Here is a 17476-nt window from a genome sequence, read left to right as displayed (position 1 = left end):
CTTAGTGGATTTTTTTTTCTACCAGAGCCACAAAATAAATGAAATTCAAATTATTTATGTTATAATTAGATGTGAGACTTTCAATTCTGCAATTTAATTTTCAGGAGATACGGAAACCCTGTCAGGTACAAAATCTGTCAGATATTTTATTGTATGCTCGGGAAACAGAGGATGATAGAAACTGTACAAAATTTCTATTAACATGACTATAAATGCAAAACATCAGGTATGTGCGTGATAAATTTTGGTTTTGTGCGTCTAAAAACTTCTACGCTCCTTGAATGCTGTCAACATATCTGTGCTAATTTTACATGATACTTTATTATATCACATAATATAATAATTGATAGTCTTGTATTTCTGTTTGCTAGAGACTCACAATGTTCTGATCATGCAGTGAGCGAATTGGAGTCTCTGCTGCCCCCTCGAGACTGCTAAAGGAACTGCAGCTGTCCGTGTCATTTAGAATAGCAGCATTCATCTGTAAAACCAAACCCTCCAATTCCTCATTTGTTTCATCTTCTTCCTCCTTATTTCCATCAGTGGCTTCTCTTTTCTCCTCACCGTCAGGCTCTGATCTTTGCTGATCGGGTCTTAAAGCGGTGGCAGAGGGGACGTGATACACCTGCTCTGCCAGCTGAGAGAAGGATGAGGCAGTGAAGGGAGACAGGGGGAAGGCGGTCCTTGGAGAAAGTGATGGGGACTGATAAGGTGAAAGGGAGGGTGAGGCACAGGGGGAGTCACATGGAGAGAGACCAAAGGGGGCCCTGGGAGACATGCTTGGGGATTGATAAGGGGAGAGAGAGGGAGAAATACCGGGGGAGCCGCGAGGAGAGTGGGACAATTTTGGGAAAAGAGGAGGTGCCATGTAAGGGGAGAGGTAAGGAGAGAGTGAGGGAGGTTGGGAGAAGCTGATAATTGGAGAGGGCTGCATGTAGTCTGAGTCCTCTTGGAGGAGGTCCATCACTGTTGGGAGCTGGGCAGCCTCTACTCCCTCGAATTGAGCTTCAGTTTGACCCGACTCCTGCTCCTCAGGCTGGGAGAGAGGAGGTGCAGACAGAAGCTGTGTTTGCGCTCCACTGGGACCTTCCTGTGTTTGTGTCAGAGTCTGTGAGGTGTCCTGGGCTGTGGGATCACCCAGGGTGGTGGCTTGACTTGGGTTCCCACCCTGAGAAAGACTTCCACTGAGCTGGGCGCCTCCATCACCCTGTTTCTTTTTCTGTGCTTTACACCTGCCCTTAGTTTTGGGCATGAGAGGCGGTGGGGGTGGCGGAGCGAGCGGTGGTGGCAGCATGGTGGATGTCTCTGTGGAAATTCGAATTTTGAGGCTGCGTTTGAGCAGTTGCCGTCGGGACAGAACGTTCTGAGACTGCAAGAAAAGCGGATTGATGAAGCAGAGAGCGCCCAAGCCGGATCCAGAGTCCAACTCTCCGGGGCTGCGTGTCGTGATTGGACAAAACTCATGGAACAGAGTGGGGTTGGAAGCTGATTGACTGGTGGCTGCGTCTGGTTCAGGTGCTGTCTTGGGCTGGTGGTCTGAGTCGGGCTGAGAGGTACCTTCAGATCTGGTCTGTGGAGGAGCAGCAGGTGGCGCTGGCGTTACAGAGTCTGGCTTCTTCTCCTTGTCCTTCTGGGGCTTGGGAGCTTCCCGCGGCCCTCGGACGTTCAGATGTGAACTCCAAAACTCTAGAAAACAATACAGATGTTTTTTCAGTGTGGTGAAACTTTTATTTTTTGCTCAATTGGTCAATCTTGAGTGATTCATATTGTCATTTTAAATCTGGATAATTGCACAAACTTTCAAAACAATAATTAATGTGAAATCTGTAACTTTATGTTTGTGAGCGCCTTGTGTAAATAAACCCTTTCAGGCCTAGGTTCTTGTTAGAAAAATCATGTGTAAGGAAACGAGGAGTTGTGTTCACCAACCTATTCCCATATGTGAGATGGACTCCAGCTCTTTGTGTGATGTTGCCTTGGCGATGGCTTCAGGAAGCTCCAGAGGGAAAGGTAATACATCTCTGAAACACACACACACACTATCAGTTCCTGTTGATCAATGAATATGGACAAGAGATGTGGAAATAAATGTAAAATTGATGGTGACTCAATAGAAGTGGAAGGAATGTTGTGATACAAGAAAGATAAAATCTTACCTGCTGACACAGTAGAAAGAAATTAGTCTCGGCAGATCTGGAAAACTGATGGCTGAATCCTCCAGACACTGAGCTGGAGTGATGGAGATGGGATAGATGTGGTTAAACTGCCTCTATGGTTATTTGACTATTTACTGTGATAATGTGGTTATTTGGACTATGATTAAACTACTGTAAACAGGGAGACTGGCAATTTCCTCCTTTCTGTGATCTACAAGTTAGATGTGTGGATCATGCCAGTCTGGTTAAGTCTATTATAACAGCACACTGACTGAATAACCAACCATTTAAAAGTATATAATACATACAAAGATTTTTAATATAAAATAATAAAGAAATAAAATAAAAAAATTCTGTGATTTTCTGTTGAAAGTTGTCCAAATTAACCAAATTACAGTAATCTAAACAGTAGCATTTACAGTATATGAAAACGGACTAAAACAATGTAATCACATAAGCTTGGCAGGATGTGCTTGTTCATCCAAATGACCTCAGCAGTGCACATCAGTCTTTAAGTGCTACTATGACATGCATGTGTAATCAAACTGCTGTGATTATACGTTTCTGATCCAGAGATTTTATCTCCTGTGTTTGGGATGAGACACGTGTTAAAAGCTCATTAGGGTTGAAGAGTGTTGGGCACTTACTGCTCTGTTCCTCCCTGATGCCAAACTGCCGAACGAAGGACGGCACGCTGTCGTCCACCAGCCGCACGCACAGCACGTTTCTCTGAGATGTGCGAGACTTCCGCACCAGGAATGTCTGCAGGACAACACAACTGATTAGCTGGCCAGAAAGAGAAACACATTGTCTGTATACACCTGGCATTAAAAAATATGTCCTGAATTTGTCCCCTGTGACCACTTGTGATGGGATCTCACTTCCCCGCTCTATATGCAAATAAACACATAGGTATGTGAGTTTGTGAAGACCAAATGATGCTGTTTTTACCCAGTCTGAGTTCACAGATGTGTGTCTGTGTGTGTGAGAGAGAGAGAGAGAGAGAAAGAGAGGAGAGTCTGGAGGGACTGAATGAATGCGCAGCTTTGCTATGAAAAAATCACCAAAAGTCACCAATTTTAGAAAAGTGTCAATGTTGATAAAATGGCCACACATAAATCAGCGTATGGGCCCTGAGAAGCATAACAATTAATTTGATTTAAAAATAAGCTATAGCAGCTCGGCACATGTGACCCGGACATGGTCTGAGTGATCGGATCTCAGGACAGTTGTCAAAACAAGGTCCAAGCAAGGTCACTGAGTGTGTGTGTGTGCTTTCTTGTGATTTTCCCCATTTAAGTACTAAGCGTGTGTATCTGACCCCTGGAGGCTCTCTCTGCAGTATGTGCAGTGCGGTCGCAGGGTTGATTGACAGCTGAAGCCAGACAGGCACCGTGAGCAGGAGGCGGTCCAGCACGCTGACGCTTCTCAAGGAGCCCTGTCCCCTCTGATGCCCCTGGAACGGTCGCTCTGTTGACTGGCTGGGCTCCGGGAAATCATACAGGGGTTCCTCCTGCTGTGCCATCTACACACAAACACACACACACATTGTTATGAATAGTCCTGCAGCTGACCATGCACCCCTCAACATGCTGCATGTGTTTCTAACAGGGAGGTAGGTGGGCCTGCAGCAGACACACACCTGCGCTGTAAATCTGCCTGGATTGAGACAGCAAGTCCAGACTTGGTAAAGTGCAGCAGCTCAGGCACAGACAGAGCTTCAAGGCTAAGAGGAAGCATGCAGCACACACCAAACACCACATAAAGCGCTATTACTATTATTAGGGATATAATAATAACATGTGAACATATCTAATGGCTTCCATTCGGTCAAAGCTGTGTGGTCTACAGGCCAACATCTGCCTGGATCTGCAGCGTGCATTCCTGTGAAACTACATTTCCTCTGCTAACTGTTCACACACTTCTCTTCCTGACAATCACAACACTTTTTTACATCAGCTACAGATTCTCACTGTAACACAGCCCGGATTGTTGTTTACCTCTTTGGCCTGATCCTTCTCTTAATCCCCTTTATGATGCCATACTCCTGTTTTTCTCTTCCAGCAGCCAGGTTTACTAGATGGAAAGTCAACTTCTCCTCTAACTCCGGTGAGTCCACAGGTCTGGAGTCGTCTTGCTTCCTCCTTCTGGCTCCTCCTCCTCCTCCTCCTTCTCTTGCCTGACCTCACCTGTTGAAAACATGCCTGCACCACAGGACTGTACTGACTGTGAGACATGAGTCGGACAGTAGCTTGACCAGCAGCAGCTTCAGCTGAACTGTTGATGTAATGAGTTGTTAATGAGATAATAAAACAGTTATGTACAATGTTTGATACAGGACAGACACATGGTACAACACCTAACATCTAACTTTATATTATAACTGTGTGTGTTTATGTGTCTATTCAAAGAAACAGCATCCTCCAGAGGTGACACTTTAGTACTGCTTCAAAGTGTTTGCACAGGCCTTGGACTGGTTAGACTTAGGTTGGACTTTTCAGTGAGATAAAAGAGGTTCTCAATCTGAAGTAAAGTGGCAATATTATGCAATGTGATGGTTGTTAAACAATGTAAATGATTAAAAACCTGCATAATTTAAATAAATAACTCAAACTGGATAAGTCTTTAACTTCCCTTGGCAAACAACGGACAAACGGTACATTGCACAATCCAGTCTTGTGTGTGAACTTACAACATCATGCAAAATCCCTACCTGGTGCTTACATTTTTTTGTTGTTGTTGTTCCTACTTTTATATTTTTTATATTTATACTTGCACAAATACACAACAGCAAATAAAAAAAATGTAAAAAAAAAAAAAAACCCTCATCTGATTCTCTCAGTGTGCAAACATTGCTCAAAGGGCTGCTGCACTTTCTTCTAGTGTTGACTCACGTCTTGTTTGTGTTTGCACCCATAGACTGTATATTTGCACTTGTAAACATCGAACAGATTACACACACACACGCACACACTTAAACAAAATCGCGTAAAAATCCCTTCATGTTCAAATACTGCTATACAAACTAAATCCATGCTGAAGTAAAGTTAATCTGTCGTTGTCCACGTTGTATATTTAAAAATAAAAGAATTTGACCTGTGTGAGTCTGATGATGATGCGTCGCCTCTTCCCCTCTACGACACACCGGAACCGGAAGTGAGGTTTGAAATACAGCTACGGGACCGCGTTGGGTAAGAAGTCGGTACCGTGCTGCCGCATTTAAGGTCTTTCTCCGCGTTATTTAGACTCGACCTCAAAGCAACAGAAGTAGTTTATGCTCTTTAAGGAATCGCGAGCCATTCATATACATCTAGCTGTAGCAATTACTCCAGTATACAATGATAAAACCCACTACGTTAGCATTAGCTACCTAGCTTAGCTACGTCACCGATGCTGCCGTTCCACAAGATGGCCAGTAGTTTCTAAGCTAATCGCTTGTAACGTCTCTGGCCTCACGCCGGCTCATTCAAGCTGTTTCATGTTGGTGTTTGTTTGATGTTTAATCACCCAGCAAGTTCCCAAACTGGTTTTAACTTCATGGGATCTGCTTTTCGACCGGGAAAGTTAATTGTATCCGCTTAGCTAGCACTCGGCTAGCTAGCGGCAGTGCACTTCTCAGAAGAGGGGAATGTAAACACTCCATTATATTATTAATAAGCTCAGTTTAACACGAACAAGGAGGGTACAGCCCGATAGTTTAGCTTTAATCTTGATTTCCCTATGTAGATTATCGGATTAAGTAGCTCTACCCTACGTGGCGAACGTAACCGATGCGTCCTGTTTACTCTCCTGCAGATGTCTGGTTGATTCAGAGATGACCGACCACGTGAAGTTGTTTGTGGGGAACCTTCCTTTGGATGCAACTCACGACGAGCTGAACAAGCTGTTCGCTCCGTACGGGGAGATCAACACCTGCTCCCTGCTCCGGCAGTACGCCTTCGTGACCCTGAAGGGAGAAGGGGCAGCGGACAGGTACCTGGCTGATGTGATGGAGGAACCGCTCCTCTCCTGTGTTTCTATGACTAACCATATCAAGTTCTATATTCTTAAACCATATCAGGAAGCTTAGTTTCAAATCACTTCATCAGGTTTGAGGCAGTTTATCAAATAGTTGCTGGGTTTTCCAGTTCAACCTGTCAGAGCTTGGTAATGTCGACTGTCAAACACGACTTTAACTTAGTTAAGATTAAGATACATTTTATTTATCCCAAACACATGCACAGACATGTACAAGCACACTCATGCAATTGTAGCGAAATTTAACTTCTGCTTTTAACCCATTTGGTGCAGGACACAGAGCAGTGGGCAGCCATGTATTGCGCCCGGGGAGCAGATGTTAGGGAAGTAAGGTGCCTTGCTCAGGGGCACTAGACAGGGTAGGGAGAATCCTCTTGGATTTTTGGACAGATCAATCCAGGTTCGTCTTTTTGTTGTTTCTCCGTGGAGACGAACCAGAGACCTTTTCTGCCCATCGTCCAAGTTTCTGCCACTAGTCTGCCTCTCCTCTAGTCCACCGCCGGTGAAGGAACCGCTCCTCTCGTGTGTTTCTATGACTAACCGAAGCGGGCATATCGAGTTCTATATTACTCAACCACATCAGGAAGCTTAGTTTCAAATCACTTCATCAGGTTTGAGGCAGTTTATCAAATAGTTGCTGGGTTTCCCAGTTCAACCGGTCAGAGCTTGGTAATGTCGACTGTCAAACACGACTTTAACTTAGTTAGCTTTTCAAATTGCCTTAAGATAAGACACAAGTTTATTTATTCTAAAGATGAGTAGCAAGATACCTATTAGATGTTGAATGCACTTATTGTAAGTCGCTTTGGATAAACTCATTCTACAACACCACATCCTTCGACCCCACCTATGCAGCTCTGAAGGGCATTACCAGTGCTAAAGGTGCAGATGGGGTGATTTACGGTGCCCTTGCCAGCCAGGTGTATGGTGCCGTAGCTGACCAGGTGTACACCGATATGGGCAATCATAAACCCATAACCACTGTTGAAGAATCAGATTCACAGACTGGACCAGATCCAACAACGCTTTTTGAGGCAGCAAGAGCCAAGTTCTTTCAGGAAGCTTAGGCATATCAAGTTCTATATTCTTAAACCATCTCAGGAAGCTTAGTTTCAAATCACTTCACCAGGTTTGAGGCAGTTTATCAAATAGTTGCTGGGTTTTCCAGTCCAACCTGTCAGAGCGTGTTAATGTTGACTGTCAAACACGACTTTAACTTAGTTAGCTTTTCAAATTGCCCCACTGTGGTGCTTAAAGGATTAAATTACCTTAAGATAAGACAGAAGTATATTTATTCTAAAGATGAGCAGCAAGATACCTATTAGATGTTGAATGCACTAATTGTAAGTCGCTTTGGAAAAAAGCGTCTGCCAAATGACATGTAATGTATTAACCAAGTATATTATTCATATTTAATAATGCAGGATTTTTTACATTTCTATATTACCTAATATGTCTGATGTGTTACCCCTCCCTTGTGCTGTTCACCCGGTAATAACAAAGGTAATTCTCGTATCCACAGGGCCATAAGGCATCTTGATGGCAAAGAGTACAGGGGCAGACCCCTGGTGGTGGAGGAATCCCGCGCTCGCCCACCCAACTCCACTAAAGTGTTTGTAGGGAACCTCAGTGCAACATGCTCCGCAGACGACTTGCACGGGCTGTTCTCAACATTCGGAAGAGTTTTAGACTGTGATAAAGTCAAAGGTGCGTTTTTAATCAGTTCTTCAATACATTGAAATGAGCCATTTGTTTGAATATAGTGTGAACTAATGGGAATATTGTGTAATTACAACAGTTTTATTTAGAAGTTTATATGTGGGTGCTAATTATTTAGACAGTTGGGTTTCAAAGTTTTAAAGTGTTAAACCCATCAAGTTAATAATGGTCCAAAGGTGAGAATGAAAATATATGATGGACCTCAGAGCTAACCCTGATCTCACTGCTCCCTCTCTACTCTACAGCAAGATTATGCTCAAATGTGGGCTATGCCTTTGTGCATATGGAGAGGAAGGAGGAGGCCCTTGTAGCGATCGAGGGACTTAATGGGACCATGTTCAAGGGCCGTCAGCTGGCCGTGGAGCTGTCCAAAGCACAACCTTTGATCAACCAGCTCGCCGGTGGAAATGGAGGCAATCATGGTGGTACTGTATCAGAAGCTGGAGATGAAGCATTCACTGAACAATGTTATGTATTTAATTGAATGCTATAAAGAGCTCACGTGTCATGTCTTTCTTCTCCCAGGCGGCAGAGAAGGTCTTCTTCCCCGACCTCCTCCATCATTAGAACATCACCAGAGTCAAGCAGCTGTGCTAGCAGCAGCTGCAGCGGCCGCTGCAGGACTTCCCATACAAGTAAGTTAATGCTACATCCACGCCAATGACTTTTAGGTTAGGTTTAGTTTTAGGTGCTTCAAGTTTGCTATATTTACGCCTGCTGGACACGAGGCCACAAGATTTGAGTTTTCCACATTTTGTTTTGTGTCAGACTCATCTTAGAATGGATGAACATTAATCTACACATAATACTCCTCCGCAATGACAAAGCAAAACAGTTTTTGGGAGTGTTTTGTAAATTTATCAAAAATGAAAGAGAAAGGTTTTCAGACCCTTTGTTATGACACTTGCAACTGAGCTCTGGTGTATCCTACTTCGATAAATGGCCCTTGAGATGCTTCTTCAACTTGATCCTAATGGACTTCATTGGACATAATTAGGAACGGCACACACCTGTCTATATGAAGTCTCACAGATATACATCTGAGTGAAAGCCAAGCCATGAGGTGGAGAGAATTGTCTGTAGATTCTGTCGAGACACAGATCTGGGTAAGGATATAAGAAAGTGTCCAGCAATAAGAATGGGAGAAACTATCAAAATAACGGTGTGCCAGGCTAATGGGATCATTTACAAGACGACTTGAGGCTGTCATTGATGCCAAAGGTGCTTCAACCAAGTACTTAGTGAACAGTCTGAATACTTATGTTAATGGTATATTTCAGTCTTTTATTTTTAATAGATTTACAAAACACTCCAAAAACTTGTTTTTGCTTTGTCATTGTGAAGTAGTATTGTGTGTAGATTAGGGTTGGTAATGAATAATCAATGATCGATTATTCGTCATTAAGAATTAATTTCAGTAAAAATTCAAGCCTAATGAATAATCGCTCTAGTCCCGCACATTATGAGAACAACTTCCTCCGGTATCTTGCGCGAGCGCGACTTCCTACAGCAGATGAGTGTAACGGGTGCTAAATCCCCGTCAGATCTCTTAACGGACTATTAGTTCATGTCAGTGATGTGTACATCTAAAGAAAATATGTATTCACTCTAATCGCCCCATCCCTTCCCCTAAACTCACAGACCAGGGTTCCTGGATTCATGCCGTAGCAAATAATCGATTAATTGTTCAATAACGTTATTAATAGTCGAACATGAAAACTCCTGTCGAGTCCCATCCCTAGTGTAGATTGATTTGAAAGGGAAAATATTGACTCCATTTGATGACGAGTCTGCAAAATGTGGAAAACTTTTAGAATACACTGTACTTGATCATGTGACATTGGTTTTCCGTTGTGTTTCCATAGATGTAGACTACTTATACAGGCCGGAATTTGTTATAGTTGTCAAAGGTGTTAAACAAAAACACATTAGTATAAACGTTGCCCAAATTGTCCAACAGGTCAGATCCGTGTAAAAACTTAACGTCACACTTTGCAGTCAATAATGATGTGATGTATTGTTTAGATAAATCAGGTTTGAATACTTCCCCTAACTTTTACATGCTGGTTTCTTTCATTTGTCTTTGCAGGTTCAGCAAAGTGTCCATAACTCTTTCTACAACACCACATCCTTCGACCCCACCTATGCAGCTCTGAAGGGCATTACCAGCGCTAAAGGTGCAGATGGGGTGATTTACGGTGCTCTTGCCAGCCAGGTGTATGGTGCCGTAGCTGACCAGGTGTACACCGATATGGCCAATCATAATCCCATAACCACTGTTGAAGAATCGGATTCACAGAATGGACCAGATCCAACAACGCTTTTTGAGGCAGCAAGAGCCAAGTTCTTTCAGGAAGGACAGAAGGTCTTTTATTTTTTTATTTGTGTAAAATTATAATTTTCTTTTCCATTTATATTCTGTGCATTGGTTACAATTTGTTTTACATGTAATGTGTATTCACTGACCAGGTTCTGGCCGAGCAGCAGAGGGGGGGAAAGGGAGGGTCTTCAGAAAACGAGCGGGACCGCAGCCCAATCAGAGGAAACCGAGCCCCCCTCCTCCCCGACCCCGTCCCGGGTTCCTTCGCTCAGATCCGACCCAAACGACGGGCCCTGCTGCCGACACCCCCCGGCGTGCCAGAGGACAACACTGCTGCCACCACACCCGAAGGGTCAGATCCTGTTGCTAGGTACAGGAAACATTTTAATTTAATGCATAACAAATAGCTTTTGTGCAGAAGTTCACAAATGTGTTTGAAAACATCCACTTGCTCTCTGACCTTTCTCTCTTTTACTTCCCTCCAACGGTAACCTTCACTCCAGGTCTTACACAGAGTACTATCAGCAAATGCACCAATACCAACAGTACCAGCAACAATACCAGCAACAGTACCAGTACCTCCAGTATGCCTACACCAATCCTCCTCCCCCACCTCCTCCGCCTCCGCCAGCCACCACAAATCCTGCACCCCCAGGGACGTACTCGGCACCCCCATCATATGCCGCACCGGGAGCCTACGCGCCGCCGGGGACATATGGCGCTTCGGGGAACTACGACGGCTCGGCTGGCTATGACGCATCTGGAGGCTACGGAGCATATGATTCATCAGGAGCTTACACAGCGGCGGGAGGCTACTCCGCATCCACACCGTATGAGCAGACACCCGCACACGGGCAACCCATGCCCCAGCGCCATGATTACCCTTACCACACGCCAGAACCCCCTTATCGATAGTTCCATCCCCAGCACACTCCTACCACACTGCAGATGTGTGAGCGTGTGTTTGTGTGTGCTCGCGTGTGTGCATGTGTATTTACATGAGGGACAGTTTGAAGCGGAAAATCCGAGGGAGCAAGGTTGTAATTCGAATGTGCTTTAAATATGAAGCGCGCCACCCTTTTGTACATTTTACCCAAGTCTGTAACTTGCCAGCCCGTCGGTTATCGTTGTTAAGAGGGTTGATTATATGCGTTAACAAGTGGACAAAGGTGGAGATGAGTGGGACAGTTAATATTTGAATATTTTCAAGCATCAGTTTTAGTTTGATGTTACTGAGGCACAGCTGAACGTTTTTTTGGTTAAGTTACAGAAAGGTTGGGTTCCATTGAAACTTTTTGTTTAGTGCTGGTTTAAGGCCTCTTACATACTCTACCTAAAATAATTGTAAAAATGTGCAAAATAAAAATTGTAACTGCGTCATCTAAAAAAAAAAAATTTACTTGTAGATGCTGAGTCGCAAAAAACTGTTCATCTGTTTGAGCAGATGAGTGGTGCCATGTCAAAATCAGGAACTCACCCATCTTGCACTTTTTATTAACGGATACAACATATTTTCTTCCACTTGTTGCAACTTTTCTTGCAGTAACAGACATTCAGGTTTGTACAAGCTTGTACACAATGATTATGACCAATTTTAAATTTAATATTTGTGTCCAAACACTCACTGCCCTGTGTAGAGAATGTAACAGGCCTTGGTTTGAATTCTGTCACATTGACCTGTTTGTAAAAGCCAGACTGTTTGTCCAGACATTAAACGGGAGACATTTCATCATTTGTTGCCTTCTTAGTAAATAATCTTCACCTGGTTAACATTGAGAATGTGTGAATTGACCGGATTGTGGTACGAGTATGTTTTAGGTTGGTTTCACTGAGCAGGAAGGTTTTTCAAGCTACTGAAACCGTTCGAACTGTCTCAGTCGCAGATCGTTCAGTTTACTTTGCAGCGAACTTCACAGTATCAGAAAGTGATTTTGTGGTTACCTGACCTGACTTAGTTTTTTGTTTTTTTTAGCCAACCTGTTTTCCCGGAGTGATGGTCATGCTGTTGAAGTGGGAGTTAGTTTAACTTCAGACAGATGTCATCAGTGCAGGTTCAAGATTTCATTGTTTGGCTCAGTAGCAACTTTTGAAAGAACTTTGAGAACAGGGTAAAAATACTGAGTGGATGTTTTTAGACTTGGTTGTCCTCTGAGTTGTCGTAATTTACGTTGCTTGTTTTATTTTTAGCCCAGCCTCTCCATGTATCTCAAAGTCGACGCAAACACAAAATACAGTTTATCGTGTCAGTCTTAGGTCAAAGGTTATCAGAAGAAGGAATCTTGTGGTCATTGGCATTTTTTCCTCCAGATTTTTAGTTTAGTCTTGAATAACTGTCGGAGCATCCTGTGTGAGGAGCAAGTTCTCCATCCTAATCAAATCCAGCCTAAAGAGACTTGTTGGTTTTGTTATTACATATTTTAATTTCTAAACTCCAGAAGAATGGTTCCAAATATTGTTTGGCCAATGATATCAAAAGATTCAGACCTTGATAAATAATTTCCTCTTTTCTTTGACATTTCCTACCATTGGTTTTTGTTTTCCGGTCTCATCAGCTGCCGTCACGCTTCAGCTCACATTAGTAAACCACTGGTGATTGAGAGGGAAAGTGGAGCTAGTTTTCATAACAGAAAATGTACAATTTGCTACTTGTGTAAATATTTTAAGCTGCAAAAGTAATTTCAACCAACATTTGGTAAAAATATTGACTGTTCACTTGAAGATGAAGTGATTGTGTTTCCTCCTAAACAGTTGAAGATAGCTAGTAGACAAGAATACGTAGAACTACTGATTTGTTGTACCGGTCTGTGTAAATAAAAGGCAGCCCTTTTATTGGCTGTCAGACTTGTAGCATGTGTTGAGTGGGGTTGAGCCTCTGGCATATGTACGAAACACGCTGTAAAATCAGACGTCCCAAACGAGTTTAAATGCAGATTCTAGATTTGTAGAAAAACGATGAGAGATGATTTCAGTGGCTGAGTGTGTGTCTTCTAAATGCAGTGCTTTGGTGTGTTGCTGATGTGCTCAGCGTAGGGTTCTTCACTGAGTGGATATGAGGTGACGGTCTTGGCGCCGTAGGTGAACACCGGGGGTTGTTTTGGTTCTTGTAAAGGCCGCTGACTTTCCCGAGCAGTAGCGAGAAGGGTCGTGACCTTTCCCTCTCCCCCCTCTTGTGATCTCAACAGAAACACATGGCTAAGACCGCTTGCTGGCTCTGCATCCATATCACACCTCCAGAGTTGTTTGACGCCACATGTATATCTAGATGCATTGTATTTGGGTTCATTGATTCATGTCAAACAGATTACACGGGCCAATGATCATAATCTACACCTGATCTCGCCGGAATTTTGATTTTTATGACTGACAATAGTCCTGTTCATAATTGTACCACACACTAGTTACTCCTGTTTCTGTTTCGCCACCTGAACCGGTAGTGCTACGTTAGGTTTAAGTGACAGATAGCCTCTCTACATTTCCACATTATTCCACCTGCTCCATGTGAACTGTTAGTTGCATGCCTTGTTGTTGCTGCTGCTCCAGCCACCTTCTTCCTCTTGCTGATTATTGCAGCTAGAGTGGGAGGGAGCCAAACTGAGCCCTTGCCCTGGACGTACGCCACACGCAGCTGTAGCGTGGGATGGGGAGTACAGCAGCGTTAGGCCTGAAACTGCTGTGGACGATGGGGTGTCCCCCCACTAAGGTAAACACGCAGATCACACACTCCTGCCCCTCCCTGTAACACACGTACACACTCACAAAGCACACTCACACACACACAGACAGACACACCTTTGGCCACACTTTCCATTCCTCATCCGACGTTTGGAATTTCAGAAAGTTGGGAATGGATCACCCATCTTTTTTCAAATGGGTGATACTCTTTTTATTTTTTTATTTTTCCTGCTTTTCGATTTTCCAGATAACAACCCAAAAAATGTCCCCCCCCCCTCCCCCAAGCATTCTCTGCTCATACATTCCAGCACCCAACCAACCGACTGCTCGAACACCAACTGTTGAGGACACGCACGCCATCGTTTAGTCTAAATCTGAAGCAGGCACATTGGTGTTAGTACGTCCTGTATCTGACGGCCTGTCTTTCAAGAGTTCCAGGCAATCACATCCAGAGCTGAACGTGGGACATGTAGGTGGGATGCATTGTTCTAGTTTTTGTAAACGTGTACCCCTGGGGCCACTTTGGGGTTAAGTGCCTTGCTAAAGAGCACGTCTGTAGGCCCTCAATTTCAGAGTTGAATAACCCGGCTCAGGATCGGTTGCTGGTTCAACGACTCCCATTCTCTCCCAACCCCCCCCAAATCGACGATTTTTGATGCCACATTCAACTTGTATGAATAACAATGAACACAAATATTATCATTTTGTTTTAAATTACATTTTGTTCCATGTTCTTTGAAATGCTTAATTATCAATAAATGAATTTCATCTGAACTTCTCTGTGTGAATATTAATGTAAGCTGTGAGTTTCACTTGCAGAACTGAACCCGTCATGAATCAGTGCCTGTCTAGACACTGTTAACATTTGTCGAATGCGTTTGCGGAGGAGGCATCGAATAACTATTTGAGCTCAGCTTGAGATGACGTTTTATTCCATTTTCTTCCAAAAACATCAACCTATGCTTTTCAAATAAAAACCAATAATTTGATAACAATCAAAACCTATTGATAATTCAATCACTTTGATTCACAAAAAACAAACAGAAAGAAAATGAGAAGAAATAGAAGGTATGGAACCTCACTCCCTGCTAAAAAGACTTTAGATGGTCTCAACAATGACAGTTTACAGATGGATGTTCAACTATTAAATGTGTGGAGAAAACAGTATACACAATTCTAAGATTATACTGCTTCTGAACGGACAAACAGTGGATTGTGGGACTGAATAGACATCAGCATTTTCTGCATCGGAAACATCTGGTTTCCAGCTGCCAGATTAGTTGATTTAAGTAGTTTCAGTGGCAGCTACACTGGTTTGTGAGGGTCTCTGTTAAGTATCTGCAGCCACTTGAATCTTCCATTGTGAAGGACACCAGTACAGGCAACCCATTGTAAGTACCACTCCAGTGTTGTTTTTGTAAGGTTAGAGAGCATCTAGAAGTATTGTGTGTGCTGACTCTTATAAAATAAGAAACTGGAGCTGAAATGTTTTAGAAATCCTCTCATCTTAGTTCTATAAACTTAAGAGAAAAATACTTTCTCGGATACTCATCCATTGAAACAGGTTTTGTCAAACCGCTAATTCTAAATTCAACCTCATTAAATACTGTGGATGCTGGTTAGCCTCAAAGTGATCGTGCTGTGTGTCTTACATTGATTTAGCAGGGTCGAGGAAAACAAAAGAAAAGGTCATTCAGGTTAATGTTACTGATAAATAAGCCATGGCTACAAAAATATAGTGTACAGAGACATAACTGATGTAACGACAGATGGAAACTTTACCCATCTGAAAACCCCCTTGTCCACTTCTGTACACATTCTGCCCTGGGTTGCTGGAATTGTCTCAAAATAAAGTTGGAGCTTCTGGGGAATCCAAGCCTGATTTCAAGTAAAGCAGTCGACTGGGAATTATTAAGTCCAGTTGATGGAGACAGACATGACAAGACTTTGCAAACATTAATAAACACCACACACTGTGGACCAGACCAAACACATAGATACAGTACTTTGACTTTCAATCACGACTTCCCATGATGCTGCTGGCGTAGTATGAAAAAGGAGCGAGCATTCAAACATAAGTATTGAAAATAGCAACGCTTTAATAAAGAGCGATTTTACAAGACTGCAATGTCTGGCTAGCTAGGTGATATCTGGCATTGACATCCATGGTGTTTTACAAAGATGCAGTTATGGTAACTGGGTTTGAAGTTTGATGGGTTACTTGCAAGTTGCATTTCTGCATGCGAGACAGCCTTCAAACGAGTTACAGACCCTACATTGTAAAACCGTTGATTATGAATGTCAATGAAGGTTCATGTCAAGAGGTAAGTAAAAAATCTCGTTTTTCCAAACACACCGGTAAGTGAGAGTTCACACAATGGTCATGCTTTTACCGGGCACACAAGCCAATAAAAAGACGACACTTAATCATGCAAAAAAAGACAGGTTTTTCTTGTCTAAAAATAAAAGAACAAAAAAAATCCATTAGAGTTCTGATATCATCCATCCATTGTGACCTTGAATAAGAAGAAGCTGCGCTTTGATGATGACTTTGGTGCAAAAAAATGTTCCTGTTTCGAAGAGGACAGACCCTGTCCTGTCCACCTCCTTGATGAAGACACTCTTGGTATAAACCAGTTGTGATAATTTACCCTTTACCCACCCCCACCCAGAAACCCCACCCCCTTCCTCCTCCAGATGGACACAAACATCACAAACATCAACCCCGCCCACCCCTACCCATCCCTGGATGATGACACCTTCAAAATACAACCATTCAAACACAGATACAGCAATAAGTTGTCCCACATACAGTAACGTCATCCAATGGGGCTTCGATCACTTTACAGAGAGAGCACGTCTAAAAACACATGAACGGCATTACCTATATACAGAGGACACAGTAACAGTCAGAGAGGTTGGCCCAGAATGGAACAAGCTGCGTAGTTGGGAATGAAGTGCACAATGAAAAGAGCATTCAGCTGACGGGGGGGAAAGACAAACCACTGGAACAACGGGTAATGGGTTGGTGGGAGGCGGGGGGGCTGGATCAACACATTTTTCCAAAAGGAGATTTCCAAATGTCAGCTGCAGCTTATTTAGAAACCTCAGAGAATATCGGCCTGCTTGGTGATGATTTCTAACACACTGCTGGTAGCTCTTACATTTGGAGGATGAATCATGTGCAGTTGCACTTCTCTGGCGGCTTTGTTAGAAATCACCACCGAGTGCAGGTCCGACTGGAGAGGTTCACCTCAGATTCACTTCCAGGTCTGCCGACTCTGGCCTTTGTTTTTTTGCATTTCTCTTTGTCGTACGAGTGTTCCTAGAACCACTTTGAATTGATGGGGTGTAGAACAGACTGAGACACGGTCACAATAGCACTCACTGCTAAGTTAGTACACGCTACCAGCTCGCTAGAGACCTTTCATCTCTAACCGAGCCACATGACCCTGTTTATCTCTATGGGAAGGCATGTGCACACAAACACACGTACAGTACATAGAACAGACACAATCAATAGAAAACGACTTCAACCCCAGTTAATTATTGCCCCTATAACTGTACATCCCAGCAATGATTTTAGGTTTTT

General features: G+C 43.2%; 2 protein-coding genes across 3 annotated transcripts; one reads left to right on the top strand and one right to left on the bottom strand.

The window, feature by feature from the left end:
• Positions 1 to 85: 85 nt before the first annotated feature.
• Positions 86 to 4302, bottom strand: LOC133019282 (ras and Rab interactor 1-like). The gene is made up of 6 exons (XM_061085696.1): positions 4157 to 4302; positions 3478 to 3681; positions 2804 to 2918; positions 2157 to 2229; positions 1930 to 2021; positions 86 to 1686 (listed from the first exon to the last, which is right to left on the bottom strand). The coding sequence occupies exons 2-6, from the start codon at positions 3679 to 3681 to the stop codon at positions 368 to 370; spliced, it is 1803 nt and encodes a 600-aa protein (XP_060941679.1). The 5' UTR covers positions 4157 to 4302; the 3' UTR covers positions 86 to 367.
• A 1010-nt stretch (positions 4303 to 5312) lies between these two features.
• On the top strand, positions 5313 to 14658 carry rbm14a (RNA binding motif protein 14a). Of its 2 annotated transcripts, none has more exons than XM_061085694.1 (8): positions 5313 to 5347; positions 5952 to 6128; positions 7696 to 7880; positions 8138 to 8317; positions 8418 to 8527; positions 9982 to 10257; positions 10362 to 10582; positions 10716 to 14658. In XM_061085694.1, the coding sequence occupies exons 2-8, from the start codon at positions 5971 to 5973 to the stop codon at positions 11125 to 11127; spliced, it is 1542 nt and encodes a 513-aa protein (XP_060941677.1). In that variant the 5' UTR covers positions 5313 to 5347; positions 5952 to 5970; the 3' UTR covers positions 11128 to 14658. The 2 variants fall into 2 exon arrangements, with proteins under 2 accessions (XP_060941677.1, XP_060941678.1); XM_061085695.1 differs by having other exon boundaries at positions 5338 to 5380.
• Positions 14659 to 17476: the final 2818 nt, after the last annotated feature.

Source organism: Limanda limanda, chromosome 14, assembly GCF_963576545.1.
Source record: "Limanda limanda chromosome 14, fLimLim1.1, whole genome shotgun sequence".
Lineage (NCBI taxonomy): Eukaryota > Metazoa > Chordata > Actinopteri > Pleuronectiformes > Pleuronectidae > Limanda > Limanda limanda.
This window is presented reverse-complemented; position numbering and strand designations above follow the sequence as displayed.